This window comes from Anser brachyrhynchus (genome assembly GCF_964034855.1).
Source record: "Anser brachyrhynchus genome assembly, chromosome: W".
NCBI classification, from domain to species: Eukaryota; Metazoa; Chordata; class Aves; order Anseriformes; family Anatidae; genus Anser; species Anser brachyrhynchus.
In genome coordinates this window covers 13,931,244-13,951,856 of record NC_137704.1, presented here as the reverse complement: position 1 = coordinate 13,951,856, position 20,613 = coordinate 13,931,244, and the positions used below count along the sequence as shown (strand labels likewise).

The 20,613-nt window shown below is 45.6% G+C and overlaps 1 protein-coding gene across 1 annotated transcript; it reads right to left on the bottom strand.

The window, feature by feature from the left end:
- Positions 1–8,857: 8,857 nt before the first annotated feature.
- Positions 8,858–15,378, bottom strand: HDHD2 (haloacid dehalogenase like hydrolase domain containing 2). The gene is given in 6 exon segments (XM_080572373.1): positions 8,858–9,019; positions 9,955–10,018; positions 10,527–10,688; positions 10,690–10,744; positions 13,550–13,634; positions 15,173–15,378. Coding segments are annotated over 6 exon segments (543 nt in total). The 5' UTR covers positions 15,339–15,378; the 3' UTR covers positions 8,858–9,008.
- Between the last annotated feature and the right edge of the window lie 5,235 nt (positions 15,379–20,613).

Genomic DNA, 20,613 nt, shown 5'->3' with positions numbered 1-20,613 from the left:
TCAACATGAGATGCCCAGACATCCACAAATAAGACATACAATTATCAACACTCCAATTATTATCCCTCCAGCAGCTGCAAATATTACCCAGATAACCTTGTCACAATTTTGAGAGGCCCGCTTACCCTTCTCCTGCTTCTTATACAGTCATTAGCAGGTCCAACCTGGCTCCCAAAACTGGGATGCAGCGGTAACCTCGGATTTGCTCGATCTGCTCCCAAGATTGCTAGCGGCTGCTCTATCAATCAGCAAATCCCCCTTGATTCTATCGGTCAGCAAATACCCCTTGACCACTCCATCGGTCACCTAATCTCCTGTGACCGCTCTATCGGTCAGCCTGTAGGGTACCCTCCTCCCACATGGGGACTATGCTGCACGCTAGATGTCTCTGCGCGATTTACCAGCTGCCCCGGCCACGTGTACGACTTACAGGCGCTTCCTGTACTGTAAAACATACTGTTTGTCCGCAGCTTCAGGAGGTCCTTGTCTGCTCCCATGGTGAGCGGCTGAGAGTGGAGTCTCCTCCAAGGAAAATACTCAGGGTGCACCTAGGGGCATCCGCTCCGCAGTCGATCCCGCAGCCGAGCAGAGCGTCTCCTGCCTGGCTCACCAAACTGACTTGCAGAAAACGGACTCCACAATCAGTAAGATTCTAAAGTAGGTATGTTTATTCAGCGCTGGGCAGCACGGGGGGTAGTCCCGCCAAAGTCATGCGCGCCTGACACGGCAACATGCCTTGGTTATATGCAGTAAAGAGTTACATATGCATGAAGTTTCACAACACGCCTATACATATTCATAACCTGTCCCCGCTTCCTATTAAAATTAGTTCCAAAGAGTCATTTCCATAAACTCCTCCCATCCGGGCTTGAGCAGTGTATTCTGGTGGTAGTCGTCGGGGGTCATGGGGATGAAGGTTGATGACTCTTCCTCGTGTCCGCTAGTTGACCTCTTGTCTTCGCACAGACTCAGCTGCTCCTTGGCTCTTGTCCATCCGCAGGACCAGTTTCTACCAGTTTCTTAAGACAGGCTCACTCTCTTATTAGGAGACTGACCTTGGTAAGGGGCCCAAGGCTTCTTGCTTTAGTTAATTTGCACAATGCACCATAGTTAGCAAAGACACTAAGTAGCATCCTAGTTTAATGTCGGTCGGTAGGAGTGTAGTGGGCCTCAGATCCTCTGTATCCCTGACTCCAAAACCCCAGGGGTCGACCTCGAGTTTCCCCAGGCTCTTTCTGCCAGAGGCTCCAGGTGGGACCATTCTCCCCAGCTGCGGTGTAGAGCACATTCTTTACATCTGGTCCTGTTTGGACTGGCCCAAGGGCTACTGCATGAACTATTTCCTGCTTAATTTGTTCAAAGGCTTGTCGTTGCTCAGGGCCCCATTCAAAAGCATTCTTCTTACGGGTTACTTGGTAGAGCGGGTTTACAATCAGACTGTAATTTGGAATATGCATTCTCCAAAACCCCACGACACCTAGGAAAGTTTGTGTTTCTTTTTTGCTAGTTGGTGGAGACATAGCTGTTATCTTGTTGATCACATCCATTGGGATTTGACGACGTCCATCTTGCCATTTTATTCCTAAAAACTGGATCTCTCGTGCAGGTCCTTTATTTTGTTTTATGGCAAAACCGGCCTTCAGAAGGATTTGGACTATTTTCTTCCCTTTCTCGAAAACTTCTTCTGCAGTGTCACCCCACACAATGATGTCATCGATGTACTGCAGGTGTTCAGGAGCTTCCCCCTGCTCCAGCACAGACTGGATCAGTCCATGGCAAATGGTAGGGCTGTGTTTCCACCCCTGGGGCAGCCGATTCCAAGTATATTGGACTCCCCTCCAAGTGAAAGCAAACTGTGGCCTGCACTGTGCTGCTAGAGGGATGGAGAAAAATGGATTAGCGATATCAATTGTGGCATACCACTTGGCTGCCTTTCATTCCAGTTCGTACTGGAGTTCTAGCATGTCCGGCACTGCAGCACTCAGCGGTGGCGTGACCTCCTTCAGGCCACGATAGTCCACTGTTAGTCTCCACTCACCATTAGACTTGCGCACTGGCCATATGGGACTATTAAAAGGTGAATGAGTCTTGCTGATCACTCCTTGGCTCTCCAGTTGACGAATTAGCTTATGGATGGGAATCAGGGAGTCTCGGTTGGTGCGATATTGCCGCCGGTGCACAGTTGTGGTAGCGATTGGCACCTGCTGTTCTTCAACCCTCAGCAACCCCACAACAGAAGGGTCCTCTGAGAGACCGGGCAAGGTAGACAACTGTTTAATGTCCTCTGTCTCTAAGGCAGCTATGCCAAAAGCCCAGCGGAACCCTTTTGGGTCCTTGAAATATCCTCCTCTAAGATAGTCTATGCCAAGGATGCACGGAGCATCTGGGCCAGTCACAATGCGGTGCTTTTGCCACTCATTTCCGGTTAGACTCCCTTCAGCCTCCAATACAGTTAACTGCTGGGATCCCCCTGTCACCCCATAAATACAGATGGGCTCTGGCCCTTTATAGCTTGATGGCATTAGAGTACATTGTGCACCGGTGTCTACTAAAGCCTTATACTTCTGTGCGTCTGACGTGCCAGGCCATCGAATCCACACAGTCCAATAAACTCGATTGTCCCTTTCCTCCCCCTGGCTGGAGGCAGGGCCCCTCTAGTCCTGGTCAGAATCTTCGTTTCTGTGTTTAAAGGACTGCCTGCTGGAAGTTGGAGCAGCAAACTTTTCAGAGAACCCCTTTTTCCCCGATTGTTTTCTTTTGCAACTCACGTACCCGTGCCTCTAGGGTTGAGATAGATTTTCCATCCCATTTTCTCATGTCCTCTCCATGGTCACGTAGGTAAAATGACAGAGTGTGTCCCCACTATATAATCTTCCTTGAACAGAAGGACGCTTTCCCCTGATAGATGAAACACTGGTTTGTACAGGTGGGAAGCAAAATAATCTCTTCGAGTTGGTGGAACTCTTCAGAAAGTTTCTCAACAGCCGAGACGCAGGCCTGTAGGGAAGAGGAGAGACTTTCTTCGTACTGCCGGAGTTGTTTAGCCACTTCATCCACTGTGGGTTCCTCATCCTCTTTCCAGGCCATTATTGCCAATGAGCTGGCATATGATGATGGTGCACTCCGTGTAAACTTCCGCCACATGGGTCGTGTACACTGGACTTCATCTGGATCTGTGGATATTTGTGCGTCGTCTAGGTCCTTATAAATTACTTCCCGTATGGCTAATTCCCTCAGGTACTGAATTCCCTTCTCCATGGTGGTCCACTTGTCTGGTAGACATACAAGTTCTTCCTTGAAGGGATACCTTTCCTGCACAGCTGACAGGAGACGCCTCCAGAGGCTGTGAGATCGTGCTCCATCTCCAATTGCTTTGTCAATGCCTGCGTCCCTAGCAAGGGATCCCAGCCGCCTGGCTTCCCTGCCCTCTAATTCCACACAATTGGCTCCGGTGTCCCAGCACCGGAGCAGCCAGGTGACAAGCTGCTCACCTATGCAGCGACCAAAATCTTTTCGCACATCTCGTAGCTCACACTGGTATAGGGTTTGGGTAGTTACTGTTGATTTTTCAACATCCTCATCTTCATCCTCCTGTTCCTCTGATGGCCCAGCCTCGTCTTCTCCATGCTTAGTCTTAGTAGGAGTTCCTCTGCGTTCTAAACAATCTGACTCTGAACCATTTTTCACCTTGGCTACAGTGGCAACTTGCACTGCTACAGTTCGTGACTCTGACCCAGCCACAGGGCCCTTCGCAGGGGCTGGAATGACCACTGGGCCCATCACTAGGTTTATAGTGGTATCGATTGCAGCTTGATAGGCAAAGGCCAGACCCCAGCACGTTGCAGTGATTTCTGTATCTCTGGTGTTGCCAGGATGATGGCACCCCTTTTTCGAGCATTCTACCAGTTTTTTTTAGGATTTTGCAGTTGTTCAGGGGTGAATGTCCAAAACACTGGAGGTGACCACTGCTCTAGAAACCTGCCCATATCCTCCCACACTCCCTGCCACTCGCAACTATCCCACCTCAAGACAGATCTCCGGATAAGATTCCTAAGTAGTCGTTTAACCCTAAACAAAACCTGAAGCGCATTCAGGAGACATAACAACAAGAACATGCTGGTCTGAGTATCCCAAGGACATTCAACATCTCGGAGAACCACCGTAACTAGCTCGGGGGATAAGAGGGTGGTGAAGGAGAAAGGGAGAGTGAACAGGTAGGGAAAAATATCTTCCCCTGTCCCCTCCACAGATTGGCTCCCTGATGGAAAAAGGCAATAGGTGTAATTGCTAACAGTTTCTGAGATAGTTTCCAAAGTACAGAGTTGACGACAGTGCTGAGTACAAATACCAGGTTAGAGTCATGACCAGCAATCTCATCATTTCATAAGCCATTGTTACACCGCACAGTACCATAACAATCTTAAACCAGGGCCCGGAAAGGATAAACAGCGCGACAGGGAGCACATACAGAAAGTAATGCGCTATAAAACTCAGTTTGGAAAACAGGCACAGCAGACTGGAGATTAAGGCAATCAACATCATGACTAGCAACTATTAAGCAGGTCCAATACTTATACCAATTTTAGTTTAACACATGCTGGTCAAAGCTGTCGATATCTCAACCCTTCGGGCCCCACATTGGGCGCCAAAAGGACTGTTGTGGTTTAACCCGGCCAGCAGCTAAACACCACACAGCCGTTCACTCACCCTCCCCCCTCCCTCTCTGGGATGGGGGAGAGAAACGGGAAAGTGAAGCCTGTGAGTTGAGATAAAGACAGTTTATTAAGACAGGAAAATAACAACAACAGCAATGATGATAATAGTACTCCTACTACTAATGTGCACAAACAAGTGATGCACAATGCAATTGCTCACCACCCGCTGACCGATGCCCAGCCTATCCCCGAGCAGCCGGCCCCCCACCCCCAGCTAGCCACCCCTATATATTGTTTAGCATGACGTCAGATGGTATGGAATACCCCTTTGGCCAGTTTGGGTCAGCTGTCCTGGGTCTGTCCCCTCCCAGCTCCTGCTGCACCCCTAGCCTGCTCGCTGGCAGGACAGAGCGAGAAGCCGAAAAGTCCTTGGCCTGGTGTAAGCACTGCTCTGCAACAATTAAAACATCAGCATGTTATCAGCGCTATTCTCATCCTAATCCAAAACATAGCACCCTACCAGCTACAAGGAGTAAAATTAATTCTATCCTAGCTGAAACCAGGACAGCAGGCATCCTGCAAACAGGAGCACACAGTGAAAGTTTATCATAACCTCATATTCCCTATTACCTGACACCTGATTTCCCCCCGTTTCCTCATTGGCTGAGTACTACAGGTTCACAACCTATTCGACGCACTTCTATACCATATATGTACAATTTTATTTGACCAACCGTTAATTTCTCCTTTTCCTTTTTTCCTCCCCTCCTGGCATACACCTTCATACTACCTACACTGTTCACTCCATCCTCCCACCTTCTGGAGCTTTTTCTGTATATCTGGCCAGACTTAAATCACAAAAGGAACTTTGAAGAGCCCTTGTGCTACCAGGTCCTCAGGATTAATCCCTGAGGATTTTCTAATTCTGGCCTTGAGTCTCTCATATGATTTCTGTGTTGTGGGTTGTTATTATTTCAGTTGGATAAGCAGATATTTCTGCTCTATCAGAATTACTCTCGGTCGGGGGGGGGGGGGGGGTTCTTTCCCATTCTTGCATAGCTGCCTGCTATGCCGAATCATTCCCCCCCCCCATTCTTCTTCAGTGAATAACATACTCAGGATTGACATTCCCCTCCCCCCCAGGAATATAATTGAGGCCTTAAAAACAGATTTGACTCTTCTGCTAGGCCGACAATTAAAGACTTCATTTCCTTCTTAAAATTCCTAATCTTTCTGCTGGTAAGGGGCAAGTTCACGAAGTATTTGTCCTTGTCCCACTGGAACCTCCCTAGGAGGATACACAGCGTTAGTACCAGGGAAGGCAAAATTCTCAGTATCTCTTCTACTTTGTTCTAATTCTTGCCAGAGCCTAGAGTGCATTCCTTCTCCAGGGACAGCATCAATTGCAGTCCCTGTCTCCCCTCCTGGAGCAGCTGCTTCTGCCTCCAGTGCAATATTAGGATTATAGGGACCATAACTTGATCCCTCCTCCGAAAAAGGAGCCTTATTGTTTACATATAAATTCAAAGCCTGAATTTTCATCAGACCCGTATTTTGGCCAAAATACTGAAGTCCCTTTTATTGGCTTTTTAGGCCAGAGAATTACACAATATCAAACCGTTTCATATATATTTTAATCTTTTTCCCTAGTTTTTGGGTTTTTTTTTTCCAAATCCTTGTCATTCTCCCCAAAGGACTATCTTTATGCACAGTCCCGGGGTCTCCACCCCCACCCTGCTGACTCTTGGAACCCTTAATCCCCAGCTCTTCCTGACGTGCTGCTGTGGACTTTACCACCCACAGGGTACCACACACCTTCACCTAGGATTAGGACAGAGGTGGGGTGTACTGCCAAGCACCTCACTTCACCATGCTCAGGGTACCATACACTTAAGTGCCCAAACCCCCAAGACTCTCTTTCGCTCATCTATCTTTTGCTTCGTAAGTCTCCAGTCGTGCCCCTCACAGGACTACAGAACCGCAGATTGGGACTCCGCACTCGTTTCGCACTAAAAGTGCATCTCATTCAAACAAGAGTCTCCCCGAACCCAACCCAAGGCAAGATACGGTAAAGTTTGCCTTACCTCAGCCCATGCACAGACTTCCCAGTCCAGATTATCAGCAGTTATCCTCCTGCCTGTGCTGTGTCAGTGCTGGCCTCCCTTCTCCCCAGTGCTTCGCAGAGCCTGTCTTCAGATTAACAGTCTCGGTCCTTTGCCAGCCATACCGAGACAACCCACCACCCCCGATGGGACCGCTGAAATCAGCGGGGTGCACCTTCCTGTCTGTGGTGGCAAGAACTCTTCAGTAGGTGACAAGATCCTGGACAAGCCCCCCAAATTGTGAGAAAAATCTTAATTTTCTTCAGACAGGATCTTCTGTGAATCTATTTTATTTGCAATTGCAATGGTGGGCATCATGCAAGCAGGAGGGCACAGTAAAAGTTTATCATAACCTTATATTCCCTATTACCCAACACCTGATTTCTCCCGATTCCTCATTGGCTGAGTACTACAGGTTCACAACCTACTCAACACACTTCTGTACCATATATGTACAATTTTATTTGACCAACCGTTAATTTCTCCTTTTCCTTTTTCTTCCTTCTTCTCTCGTGACTAGAGGGCCCATGATTTTTGTTTTTTACTGATTTCATACTGCTCATCCTGTTTTCCTTAGCTATCCTCCTTATTTTGGGACAATGGGACCTTCCCCTTATCTGCTTAACATACTCCATACTGCTATGCTGCACAATCAGTTTTGAATATGCAAGGTTAGTGGAATTTTCCACTGCAAAAACACAACTTTGTTTCTCACATACATAAATCTCATTTTACAGCTCTGCTAACCAACTGTGTAAAAACTGGAATCTGGCCCCATGGCTTGCAAAGGATTTTTCCCATAACATTAGAAAAAAAAAGTGAAATTTTGCAACTGTAGCATTAATAGGACCCTGCTGAAGTCTAACTTAAAAAATTCAGTCTAAAGCATTTAAGACCAGATTTTTTGTTTGTGTACCATTCTTTTTAATAACAGCATCTAATTAAAACATCTGTAAAATGCTGAGTTTTAGTTTTACGTAAAATTTGAAAAACAAAAAACAGGATCTGCTCTAATGAGAGGAAAGATGCTAACAGTAGTTATTATTAACAATGGTAATATTTTAAATTAAAAGTCACTTCTAGATGTGACAATCATTGCCTTTAAATTAGAGACATAGTGAAATTGCTACAGTCTAAGGCTCTGTTAGTCTTTGCAGTTTATTTACTTGAGTATTTCCAGTGAGTTTTAAAGTTCAGCTTATTCAGCAGAAGAACTCAACACTTCTTAGAGAGCTTTTCATCAGTCATTTCCTGAAACCTGAAAATAAACAGAACTCTCTGCCATGCTCCCTATGTCATGCATGAAAGCAGTTCTGTTCTAGCTCTTCTGGTGCTGGATATCTTACCTGCTGAGCATCTAAAATCCCTAATCACATCCTCATGAAACTACTACAGGAAAAGGGCTTGGCTCTGACTGCACTGGGGCCACGTGCCACTTCTCCTCCCTTTCCCAACTCGAGGGGAAGGAGTTGAGGGCTAGGTTTCTGATCCACTGCATGCACCAATCCTGTGACCTTAATTTGTGAAGCAAGAGTAAAGGAAATGATGAAACATCTTGTCCTGGTTCCACTTAGGACAGAGTTAATTTTTCCTCATAGTAGCTGGTAGGGTGCTATGTTTTGGATTAGGATGAGAAGAGCGCTGATAACATGCTGATGTTTTAATTGTTGCAGAGCAGTGTTTACACCAGGCCAAGGACTTTTCGGCTTCTCGCTCTGTCCTGCCAGCGAGCAGGCTAGGGGTGCAGCAGGAGCTGGGAGGGGACAGACCCAGGACAGCTGACCCAAACTGGCCAAAGGGGTATTCCATACCATCTGACGTCATGCTAAACAATATATAGGGGTGGCTGGCCGGGGTGGGGGGCCGGCTGCTCGGGGATAGGCTGGGCATCGGTCAGCGGGTGGTGAGCAATTGCATTGTGCATCACTTGTTTCGTACACATTATTATTATTAATACTATTATCATTATCACTATTATTATTATTATTATTTTCCTGTCTTAATAAACTGTCTTTATCTCAACTCACAGGCTTCACTTTCCCATTTCTCTCCCCCATCCCAGAGAGGGAGGGGGGAGGGTGAGTGAACGGCTGTGTGGTGTTTAGCTGCCAGCCGGGTTAAACCACAACACATCTGCTTCTTCAAACTATTCCATTTCCCATAGCATACGGTCTAGGATATGTTCCACCATCTCTGGGAAACTCTTACAGGTTAAATAAGGAGCTGGATTGATTTTGTCTTCATCTCCTGGTCAATATTTACCTGTAACAAATGAACAAATAGATGCATTTACCAAGCTCATTTGGGCATCCTTTTTTCCCCTTGAAAACAGCAGCCTTCCAGGGTTAGTAACAGCTAGACACAGGATGCCCATCTGCTGTTCTCCTGCAACAAACATCTCACAGATCTTCTCCAAACAAACATTGAACTTTACTGAAGGTCTGCCAGGGGCAGCTCCAGCTCAAGCATAGTGGTACTTATGCACTGGTTTCAATCTGCCATGCTATACTGGCACTATTCTCTCACTGATTATTCAATGTGTTGTAAGTTCTTGAAATGATAATGCTATCATCTTCCCTTCTGACTTTTATGAAAAAAAAGAGAAAGAGGACCCACCTCAGAAAGAGGTGGTTCTATCACAGTATCAGTAACGTTTGTGATACCTGTAGGCTGCTCAAGGTTCCACTTTAGGCAATTGTGTAATTACTAGGGAATGTCAAACTTCCTGAATAAGCAGAGGTTGCCAAGATCAGTCATATCAATGTAATCTAAGATGTCACAATAACAGTTCTCTGGATTCTGTGACTACCACCCAGGATTTTAGTCACTGAAAAAGATTCACAGCTACATGTTCACCCACTCCCACCCATCACTTCATACCATCCTGCGATCATTAACATTAAATATAACCTGAAGCCTATCCTGACTTAACTGCAGTTTACTACTTGGCAGCCTGTAAAGCTGCAGCTGAGGAAATGTATCTGCTGAATTCACCCAAAAGGAGTTGCTCCATAATACACTCAGGCTCTCCCAGCAAATCCCTGGTGTACTTACATCTGCAGGGATGCCAGGCCTCTAAAAATGCCTAGGGCTAGACCCAGGCCCCTCTGCTCTGGGCATGCGAGCTGCCAGTGCTCAGGACGAGATCACGGAATCCACCACTGTCCCCAGAAATGACTGCACCATCGAGTACTTACCTGTCCTTACCAAAATCCCACGCACGCCCACATCCTGTGCCCCACTATCATCATCCCTGCAGTCCTGTGACAGAACAGGAGATGAGTTAGTTTGTGGGCAGAGACAATTTGTTAATGAGTGGCTCATAACGTTCTCTGCCTTGCACATCACTAATCAGCCACTTAAAAGCAGCTACACCAAGCCAAATTCTTTAGCAACCTATTAGACAAACTGTCAAGGGAATGGTTTGCCATGTGCTGTTGCCTAATCAGATAGTGAGGCCTAATCAACACAGCAATGGAGCTGTTAAGTCACTGGGTGATTTTAGAAAGGACATCAGAGAGAGGACAGGAGCTAATTGCCAGCAGACTTTCCGTGCCCTCAGGCAGGATGCTTAGGGCTTCTCCAGAAGCCACTGAAATGAGAGAACTAACCCCATGGACTACACCTTAAATTGTGCAAGTTTCAATGTTTCAGTTTTCACCCTTCATTTAATCACAAAGCTTATAGAAAAATCGGTTCACGGCCCCTGGGAAGTACCTGCACACACTATGTTAGCAGGCAGGTGACAAGGTATTTGGTCTCCACGTACATCACCTATCATGACAGCCTCCTCTGGGGCACAGCTGGTCCCTCGTAAAGCTTCTAGGAAGAAAGTTTTCCCTGACTTCTCCACCACTGTTGCTTTGGTGTCCATTGCGTATTCCAGCCCAGCTACAAAAGGTCCAGGTCCCAGAGCCAAGCCATTTTTTTTTCTTGAAATACCTGGCTTTATGTATAGCTATAAGAGGAGTGCCATCTAAGATCAGCCTGAAGGATGAATGAAGAAGAGAACACAAAACTTATATTAAAGATACTTACAGCTGAAGGCCCAATTCTGCTTTTAAGTTGATGACAAAACTTTCATGGAGACCCAAATTATAATGGGGTTTCCATCAAGCTAGCATTCACATGGAGAATTAAGTAAAGTTCCTTCCTTTCTTTTGTCCAGAAACAGCTAATAAAAAAAAAAATCCTGCAGAGAAAGGAGTTACTATCTTGAGGATTTTAACATATAACTTTTTAAAATACTCTCTCTAATGCAATTAGGTTCATTACTCTAAGCAACCTCACCTTTTGCTAAGGCCAACATCCTAACATTAGGACCCATCTGATTTTCCCATGCAAATATTTTAAAATACATTAGCCACAGGTAGTGACTGTAGGAAGCTGATTGATGGCCACAGCATTAATCTCCTTGCCTGGACTGCAGACACAACTATGCTTTCAGGATGCTGCTGCAGGAAGTCTACAGTGCAGGCAGTTGGCCCAGCAGCTCTTAGGGTTGTTGCTATCTCCTGTAACAGCCAAACATGTCAACGGCTACGCACTTCCAGCAGAGATGGATGTTCAGGTAAATCCCAAGTAGAAGGCAGACCTTGATTTTGTATTTTAATGTTGGAGGAATTACAACAAGTTAAGTGAAAAGGCACAAAGATATTGGGCACATTCACATTCCTGCCTACCTGTTAAAAATCTGCACAGAACACGGGGGCACTGGGAACAGGTGGAAAAAATCAGAATCACAGAACTGGAAGGGCAGAAGTAACTAGGAAAGTGCTGTTTCTCCACCAATCTCGATCAGCTCCTGAGCCTCACTACCCTGTCAGTCCTGCCAATTCATTTCATGCCTGCTTGAGGGCTCTCATCTAACCTTCGCCTTGTCAAACCTTTGTGGCAGGGAGTGTCTCATTAGCATGCGGTGCCTGAATCAATAGGGCCATGACAACAGAATAATAAAGAGAAGTTTAAGAGAGCTTGCTTTCACAGGCTCTGGACCTAATCCTCCAGAATCTTTGATTCTTCCATTTCTGCTGCCTGCCTGGTAGATTTTTCTTGGAGCCAACCCAGCAGCTACCTGTTCTGTAGCAAAGGGAAATGTGCATGGCAGCAGCTGGGGCTGAGGAATCCTCCTGACACGACCAAACACAGCAACATTACCACAGTCCTCCCCAGCCTCAGGTTCAGCGCAATAAAAGCCCTCCAGACAGCATCCATAAAAGCTGAGGCAGTGACTGCCAAATGCCTCCCACTGGATTTTAAAGCACCTTCTTCAGGTACTGCAGACAACTCAAGTCTTTATCACAACAGATAGGAATGTAACAAGCACAGCAGAAACAGCAAGGCTGGGGGACAGAAAGGAACTATTGGCAGTTACCTTCAGAGCAGAAAGAAGGCTTTCTTTTCTCCTCAACTCTGCCTGACTTACAAAAAAGCCCTTAAGAAAATAAAATCTTGCTTTGCCCCTTCACTGCCTTTCTGGAGCTCTGCTGTGGCTCTGCTCACAGAAGCTGGCTCAGGTTAGCTGCTTGCTCCTTGGGGGCTGCCTGTTCTTTTCCATGTGTCTGCAGAGCAGCCTGGGTACTCTCAGCAATGATAATATTTTATTTCACTTAATTATCACAAAGTATTTCTATTGGATCAATGCATTTCAAAGCAAGCTCCATAACAAGAGAGCTGGCATGTGTATCTCCAAGCAGACAGATATGTTCATAGTGGAACACAGAAGAATTTAATTTGACAGCAACACTACAACCACTTACATTCAGCAGTTTATAGGAAAGATCTCACCTGAGAGAATTCTTTTCAATGTGGCATCAAAATCCCACGTACATGAAAAAAGAAATTTAGTCTCAGCCATTCCAAATGGTACCTAGAGAAGGGCCTCACTCTGTGTATCTAGTATTGGGTTAGATTTACCTAGCCTAATGTTGGGTTTCAACCAAGTAGTTGCCTAACAGGAAATTAGTCAGCCTGAGCTCCTCATCATCAGTGGAAAGGAAAAGGCACGTCTAGGGCACAGTTCGTCTGTCCTATTTTAAGCACTAGTGGAAGGAAAATGAATGACGCCTTACAAGCAGCTCCCCTCTCCCTCAGGAGCCCAGGTCACCAGCTCAGATACAGGCATCTGCACTGTAGGTATCTGCATTTAATCAGGTTCACCTTAACATTCTGCAATGAGCACTGCACATCCCAAGGGACTTAATTAGCTGAGCAGTAAAGGACAAGGCATATGGACATGACATAAGGCTCAAGAAGAGAATGCAGCCAGTAGTTAATGCTTCCTTTAGACCAAACAAGACTGACACCAGCAGCAGTTTACTCACCACTTAGTCTACAGACAAACAGCATTCTAGATGTAAAACAGACCAGATAAAGTCCATAACCCAGCATCCTGTAATGGCCGCTCCTGAACACAAGATGCTTCAGAAACAATTGCATTTCCTTCCCTCTAAGCTGTGGGCCCTGAAGAGTCAGCTTTGAACACAGCAGCAGTCTTTCCTCCTGAAGCACTGCTAACTCGTTTCACCTCGATGACAACTGAGGCTGCACTTTTGTAGGTTGTTTACAGACTGAAAGCTATGAAACCTAGGGCCAGACTGCCTGAAGTTCACAGTTAAAGCCCCAAATCCACAAAGGTTCTCTCAGACACAGGGGAAGACACCACAATCCTCACTACGTAATGCTGGCAGCAGTATCGTCCTCTTCTCCCCACGTGGAAGGATTTCCTTGCACTGTAGGGACACAGCACAAGACAGCCACCCTTCAAAAAGCCACAAGGAGAGGCTGACTTACCGAAATTCCTCATTCATCATCTCGTAGTGAAAGTGCTCAGGAGCCAGTCCTACAACCACTGCAATGGGGTCATCAGTGGCTATCCCTGGAAAATCAAAACGTGGTACCAATGGTTATTCTGAATGAAGTGAATCTTGGTCATACTTAGCAATACACAGTCAGCGAGTGCAACAAGAGCAATTTAATCACTTTACAGCAAAAATGAGCATTTTCTGTCACAGACATCTTGTAGACAAGATTTATCTATGTTAGAAACAAGGTAAGTCTCTGTGGAAAAGGTGTTGATGTACACAGACTGTACCATCCTTCACAAAGCACACATCTGTGTCTGGATGATCAGTGATCGTCTAGCAATGATTCTCCCACTGCCTCCACTGAGATGCTGTAGACTATAAATCACTTTTTTCACTGAACAGCTTTTTGTGAGGATCTCTCTCTCTCCACATACATTCATGGGCTTTGCAAGACAGTAAAGCAAGAACATTAGTGAGTTCCACCCAGTTCTCTCACTTTCCTCTGGTCACTTAGGATACAAAGCTTGACTGTTGTTCTATCTTGTCTGGTTATGGTGGCAAAGATGGTGTTGCAGCACGGCCTAACAGTTATCTCACCAGGTTAGTTTTGGCTCTTCTGGAAGGTTCTGGAAGGCCTGTTTTTAATGCAGGCCAGTCTCCTTGAGAACAGCTTGCACCTCCTGTGTCCCTCACTAGGGGAGCATGATCATTTTACATAGCAGCATCTCCTCTGAAGGAACTAGATACAACCCTAAAAGATACAACCCTAAAAAGCCTGTGAAGAACTAAACCAGCAATGGAAGAGTATCTACAGAAGAGTATCTACAGGAGAAACATAACCTGCTGTAAATAAATCTCTCATACTCTTGTAACAGCTGCATTTCTGCTAACATTTTCGGTCTGCCTTCACACAACATATCCCCTACACCTTTACTATGACAGCTAAAGCTCCCAGGTCTCCAGAGAGTATCATCACAGCCTCCTGGTTTTACATTTAAGGTTTTACATTTAATAATCATCTATTAAGAGAGAAGTAGCCTCCAGTGTGTGCCCACACACCAGCTTCTCAGCAACTTGTGTCACTGCTGGCCTAACAATAAATGCAGGACACTTTGATATTGAACTTTCCCTAAGAAAGATCTCCACAAGACAGTAGGACAAAACATGCTGCAGCAGCATAGGACCAACATCAGACGCGTGAACTGATGGAAGTACTAGTTCTTTATGGACATAATCTCTCTACAATAGCTGAGGGAAATCTGGTTTCCAATAAATCATCACATTCTTGCTTTAAAACATTTCAACATTGGTAGGCGCAATAAATCTCCAATGATCTAGTGATAAATATTACTTTCTACACTGGAAATTAATAAAAAAGGATCAAGTTCTTTCTGCATTCCTGCCTATTCTCACTACTCGTCAAGAAGCTATCACAACCGCAACTTCAAACTGCTTAATGTTAAATTTAATAGAAGAAAGGATCGGGAGAGTCCATGATTCAGGCTTCATCGTGGCTAGCAAACTACAGATGGCTGTCATTCCACAAAACAGAGTTCAGAATGTTTCCTTATTCAGCACCTTCTCCCATGTTGTTCTCCATGCACCTCACCTGTGAAGTCAGGCAGGGCCTTCTTGTCCACCAGGAGGAGAGGCTGCACCTGCTTCTGCTCCCGAAGATTTCTGATTGCTGTCAGAGATGTGAAGATTTCATTTTCAGCAATGTCGAAGCCCAGTTTCGTCAGCCTCTCCAGCAGGTCTCTCTTGCACTCCTTCATTGTGTTGGTGTCCTGGTTTCAGTTAGGACAGAGTTAATTTTCCTCCTAGTAGCTGGTAGGGTGCTATGTTTTGGATTAGGATGAGAAGAGCGCTGATAACATGCTCATGTTTTAATTGTTGCAGAGCAGTGTTTACACCAGGCCAAGGACTTTTCAGCTTCTCGCTCTGTCCTGCCAGCGAGCAGGCTGGGGGTGCAGCAGGAGCTGGGAGGGGACAGACCCAGGACAGCTGACCCAAACTGGCCAAAGGGGTATTCCATACCATCTGACGTCATGCTAAACAATATATAGGGGTGGCTGGCCGGGGTGGGGGGCCGGCTGCTCGGGGATAGGCTGGGCATCGGTCAGCGGGTGGTGAGCAATTGCATTGTGCATCACTTGTTTTCTTACACATTATTATTAGTAATACTATTAGTAGTAATACTATTATTATTATTATTTTCCTGTCTTAATAAACTGTCTTTATCTCAACTCACAGGATTCACTTTCCTGTTTCTCTCCCCCATCCCAGAGAGGGAGGGGGGAGGGTGAGCGAACGGCTGTGTGGTGTTTAGCTGCTGGTCGGGTTAAACCACAACAGAAACTAAAAAAATAATAAAGCAAATCCACAGCTGAAAGAGCACATGAAATGAGGACTCTACAAAAAATGCCTCAGTCACCAGGCCACAATGTTCTCCCTGTTATTCCAGTTTAGCTCACCACAGGTTTAAGGGCTCAGACATTTGAGCAGGTTCCTGCAGCCAAATGAAGCACTGAGCATCAGGTGAGCTGAAGTGACTAGAATGGGGTAATTCAGGTTAACACCTTCCACTTTGGGCTAAGGCTGCAATCCCATATGAATTAGCTGTTTTTGAAGTCTTTTTTTTTTCTGTCTAGAAAAGACTTAGACTAGAGACCTAGATAGCAGCTTAGGAAAGCTGCAGGGGCTCAGGTGGTACATGGTGGCATGTCACTGTCTACGCCCTTTGCTGAGTTCTCCTGTTGTTGTAAATGAAAGCAGAATTTGGCCACACATTTGCTTATCCATACCAGCATAAAAAGGCAGAATCTTCAGGCCTGTTTACTTAAAGAAATGTCTTTGTGCAAGCAGCACTGACGCAACCTATTAGAGGAAATCGAAAAAGGTAGCTTGCCTTTTAAGAGCTTCCTGCACGCCTGGCACAGCTGATTCTTCAACATGAAATGTGCCGCTGAGATCCACCAAGACAGCTTTCAGTGCGCACCGAGTTGCTGTCCTTCCTTCCCCAGGGAAAAGGTAAATAAATGAAACAACAGAAAACTGGTTAGCAGACAATGGATAATAAAAATAAGGAACTCAGTTAAGCGCCTCATTTGTGCCAAGCCCGGTATTACTCAGAACATTACTCGTAGTATTAAATGGGCCCCTTTAGACAGAGAAATAAAAGGCAGTGTTTAAAAAAATACATAATTGATGGGGTGGTATTTTCCCAAAGACGCTATATATGGAAATCAGGTGCTATTTGTTTTTTAAGTGCCTTTATTTGTGCGCGTCAAAAATTCTCTAAACAACTAAGACTGTTGGGAAGAGGATCATTAGGTCTGGTATTGCTGGTTCAAGGCCTCAGCAAGCACATTTTGGCAAGTCCCAGCGACACCGATGGTGTTGTTCAAGTAAAAACAAATACAATACCACTAAGCAATGATACACGACTCTGACTATAAAGCTCAAAATGCTCTGAAAAAGTGGATGCTGTGAATTTTATTTTTGCAAACTGGATCTGCAGCGATCCAGCCCACGGCACAATTCAGGTGTCCTAATTCATAGGCTATGCAGTGGCTGACTACCTGCATTCCAGCGAGGATTTTGCAGACTGCTGCTGGCCTGGAAGTTCTCAGGGCTCCAGGACACTCAGCACCCAGAGGGGTTACTCCCTCCTCTTGCAGAGGGGGCACTCGAGCAGCTTTTCTGTCACACAAATGGGTGCACAAGAATCGGCCTCAAATAGAGGCCAGCCCTCGAAGTATAAAGGCACAGGGGAAGAAAACAGCGAGGTTACGTGCAAGTCACCTGGCTAAAAGCTGTCTTCAGAAACTACTGTTTTATAGGTGTGTTGCAAGTGCTGTCTATTTTTCCACGCACAAGTTTTCCAAGCCTTCCTTAGCAAATATCCAATACAGAATCTTTTTTCCTGCTTGTTGAACAGTAACAACCATCCAATCCGTCATCATTGCACGTCCTTCTGATTTTCTGTTGGGCTGTTGTGGTTACAGGCACAACATGTAGCATGTATGTACTTTTTATAACACTTAAAATAGCCAGCACCATGACTGGAACTTGCCTTATTACATTTAAGTTTCTGTTGTGACATTTTTATCTTTGCAGATGGATTTATCAGCGATCAAGACCACACGAGCTTGATGTCTAAGGTACAAGACACGCACAGAACTTTATGATGTGCCACCTTTGTTATTCCTGCCAGTTCCCCACAATAAGAAAAAAAAATGCTTATTTTATAGTATGCCTGTTGCTACACAGGCCAAGGTTACGTATCAGTGATAAGAAGCTGACACAACTCCTACAGGAGCATCCTCAGTTGCATGGGAAGAGGGCCTCTTCTCCAAGTTAAACGTTTGTGCAGGTAAAGTGCTTGAATGGAACAGAATTTCAAAAAATCGCCAAATGGCCGAGGTTGGCAGGGACCTCTGGAGATCACCCAGATCCTGCCCAGCAGGATCGCCAAGAGCACGTTGTGCAGGATGGCATCCAGGTGGGTGTTGAATATCTCCAGAGAAGGAGACCCCACAACCTCCCTGGGGAGCCTGTCCCAGTGTTCTGTCACCTCCTAGTAAAGAAATGCCACCTCATATTCAGCCAGAGCCTCCTGTGCTTCAGGTTGTGCCTGTTGCGTCTCGTCTGGTCACTGGGCACCACTGTAAAGAGACTGGCTCCATCCTCCCGACACCCTCCCCTTGTAAATTTATACACATTGATGAGTTGTTTTTTTTGCACAACTCCATGTTATCACCGTGAGAGAAGAAAACTCTCTTCCCTCAGGCACTTCAGTCCAGCACAGGGCATTTTGAGCATTGAGAGCGATTACAAAGACAGTGCAATTGAGAGAGGGAGTGTTATAAATGACTGAGTCCCAAATAGGATTACAATCAAAGTTTACAATTTATTAAACGAATAGAGGCAAGCAAACAGCGCTGGGTGCGCCGGGAGTCTCTGCTCCACCAGGACGCACACCTGTTACGTAAGGCGGTTGGTTTTTATGCTCCTAGGCTAATACATATTCATTACTACTTCTAAAAGAGGCAAGGTTATTATAATTGGTTTCCCGAATCCGAAGTCCTCCCAGGTGCACCTGCTTATCAGTCTCTGTTAGTCTCTCGGGGGCCGCTCGGACAGGGAGGCTCATATTCTTCCTCCTTATCTAGTGGTCTCTTGGCCGGCTGTCAGAAGTTACTGCACGTCCGTGCAGAGTCAGCAGTTTTTCTCTGAAGAAATCCCTTTGTTCTCTTCTCACCTAAACCCAGGCCTCAATGTTAACCCTTCAAACCCCTTAGTGGCACGAATTGCTGGACCATTCCTTACAATTCCTCCCCTTTTTTTTAATATCATCAATTCGTGTCTCTTCTTCAACCTTTGTCAATAACAATTGGATTTCATCAGTCAGTTCTCGGGGTGTCCACTTCTTAAGCATCATTATCGACACATCACCTTTTCTCTCCACCGAAGTCATCACAAATTGGGTGCTATTTATTACTCGCCATATCAACAACGTAAAGCAAGGTATCATACAAGGTATAAACAATAATGTCACTATACCACATAAAAATAAAAACAGAATCCTTTTAACCCATGGTCCACCGGGCAACCACGAAAAGAAATCCCAATCCATACCCTTCCAAGTTTGTACTGGGACGTGGGCTAGCTTTCTAATTTCTTTTGTTATCTGCTTGACCACTTTTCCATTATCATCAATCTGTAGACAACAATTAGAATCGTTCAGTTTTCCACATACTCCCCCTTCTTCTGCTAGTAAATAGTCTAAGACCATTCTATGTTGGAATATAGCATTCCTCATCTGAGTGGATTGATCAGCCAGAAGATCCAAGGCTGTCGCTCTTTGATTTGTTACAACTTCGAGGATAGCTTGCGACCTAATTATTCGGTTCAAATTATAAATAGGTTCTCAGGCTCCTGATATCAACTCATTTGGGTTCCAGGTAGCTGGCCCATAATGCTGTATGATTCTTTCAGGAGGCCATTCATCCTTTCCCCATTTTTGGGCACTATCCCCGGCTAAGGAAGTATCAATAGATCGTTTCATTCTGTTCAAGTCATCATATAATCTTATTCCTAAATGATTTCCTTGTGTTTGTGACAATAAAAAGAACAAGGGTCTTATGTACCCCACATAGCATATTCCCGACCGGTTTCCAGGTAGCCTCTTGTAAGCATGTTTGCCACACACCCAATAATGTCCCTTTAGGGTCCACGTCCCTTTTGGAAAAGGACCATCCCATCCCTTTTTAGCCCTTGGGGCGTGATAATACAGAGTGTCCTTGTTACCGAGTGGTCCTGTTACAATGTCTGCCCCGTTTGTACTCGTATATGTGCACTTCAAGCTCCTGCATCGGGTTTCCACTTACAGTCACAATTCAGTTCTCCTTGGTGGCCTGTCATATTATAAGCTGACCAGAAATGTTTAAAGAACACGCCTCCCATTCTCATTCTGCCATCTCCAGCGATAGACCCGCACCACATGCTGTTCCTTAGTGGTGTTATCACGCTGACAGCTCAAGATTTGACCATCGAATTGTCCCCCCGCTTGTGCTCTTGCCACAGTTTTACATCCGGATCCAAAAAATTCTCTGTATGAGCATTTCAGCCAAGTCCCATTTCTCAGCTGAAAATGTGTGGCGTTCCATTTCCCACTACGTGCTGTACAGTTTATAGGACTACATCCAGGATCGGTACAATCATATCCGGGAGACAGAGTCCAATTGCAAATACTTTTTCCCACTGCCACTGTTCCTGTTCTGTTCAAGCAGTATACACCCCGAGCTGACGAGTGCAACTGCCATGGGCCTCCTTCCTCTTTCCAAAATTGCGTCCCATTATGAACTTCACTCAAATTACTGACCCACCACTTGGGTTCAACTGGGCCTGCTACCCAGGGCCAACTTTCAGTTCCCCCCTGGTCCTCCACAAATCCAGCAGTTACTAAGGTTAAAGGCCTAAGCCACTTCCTCCCCCAAAGTGAAAAAGTTATTCCTCCATTCCTGCCCATGGCCCAATTGCCCCTGT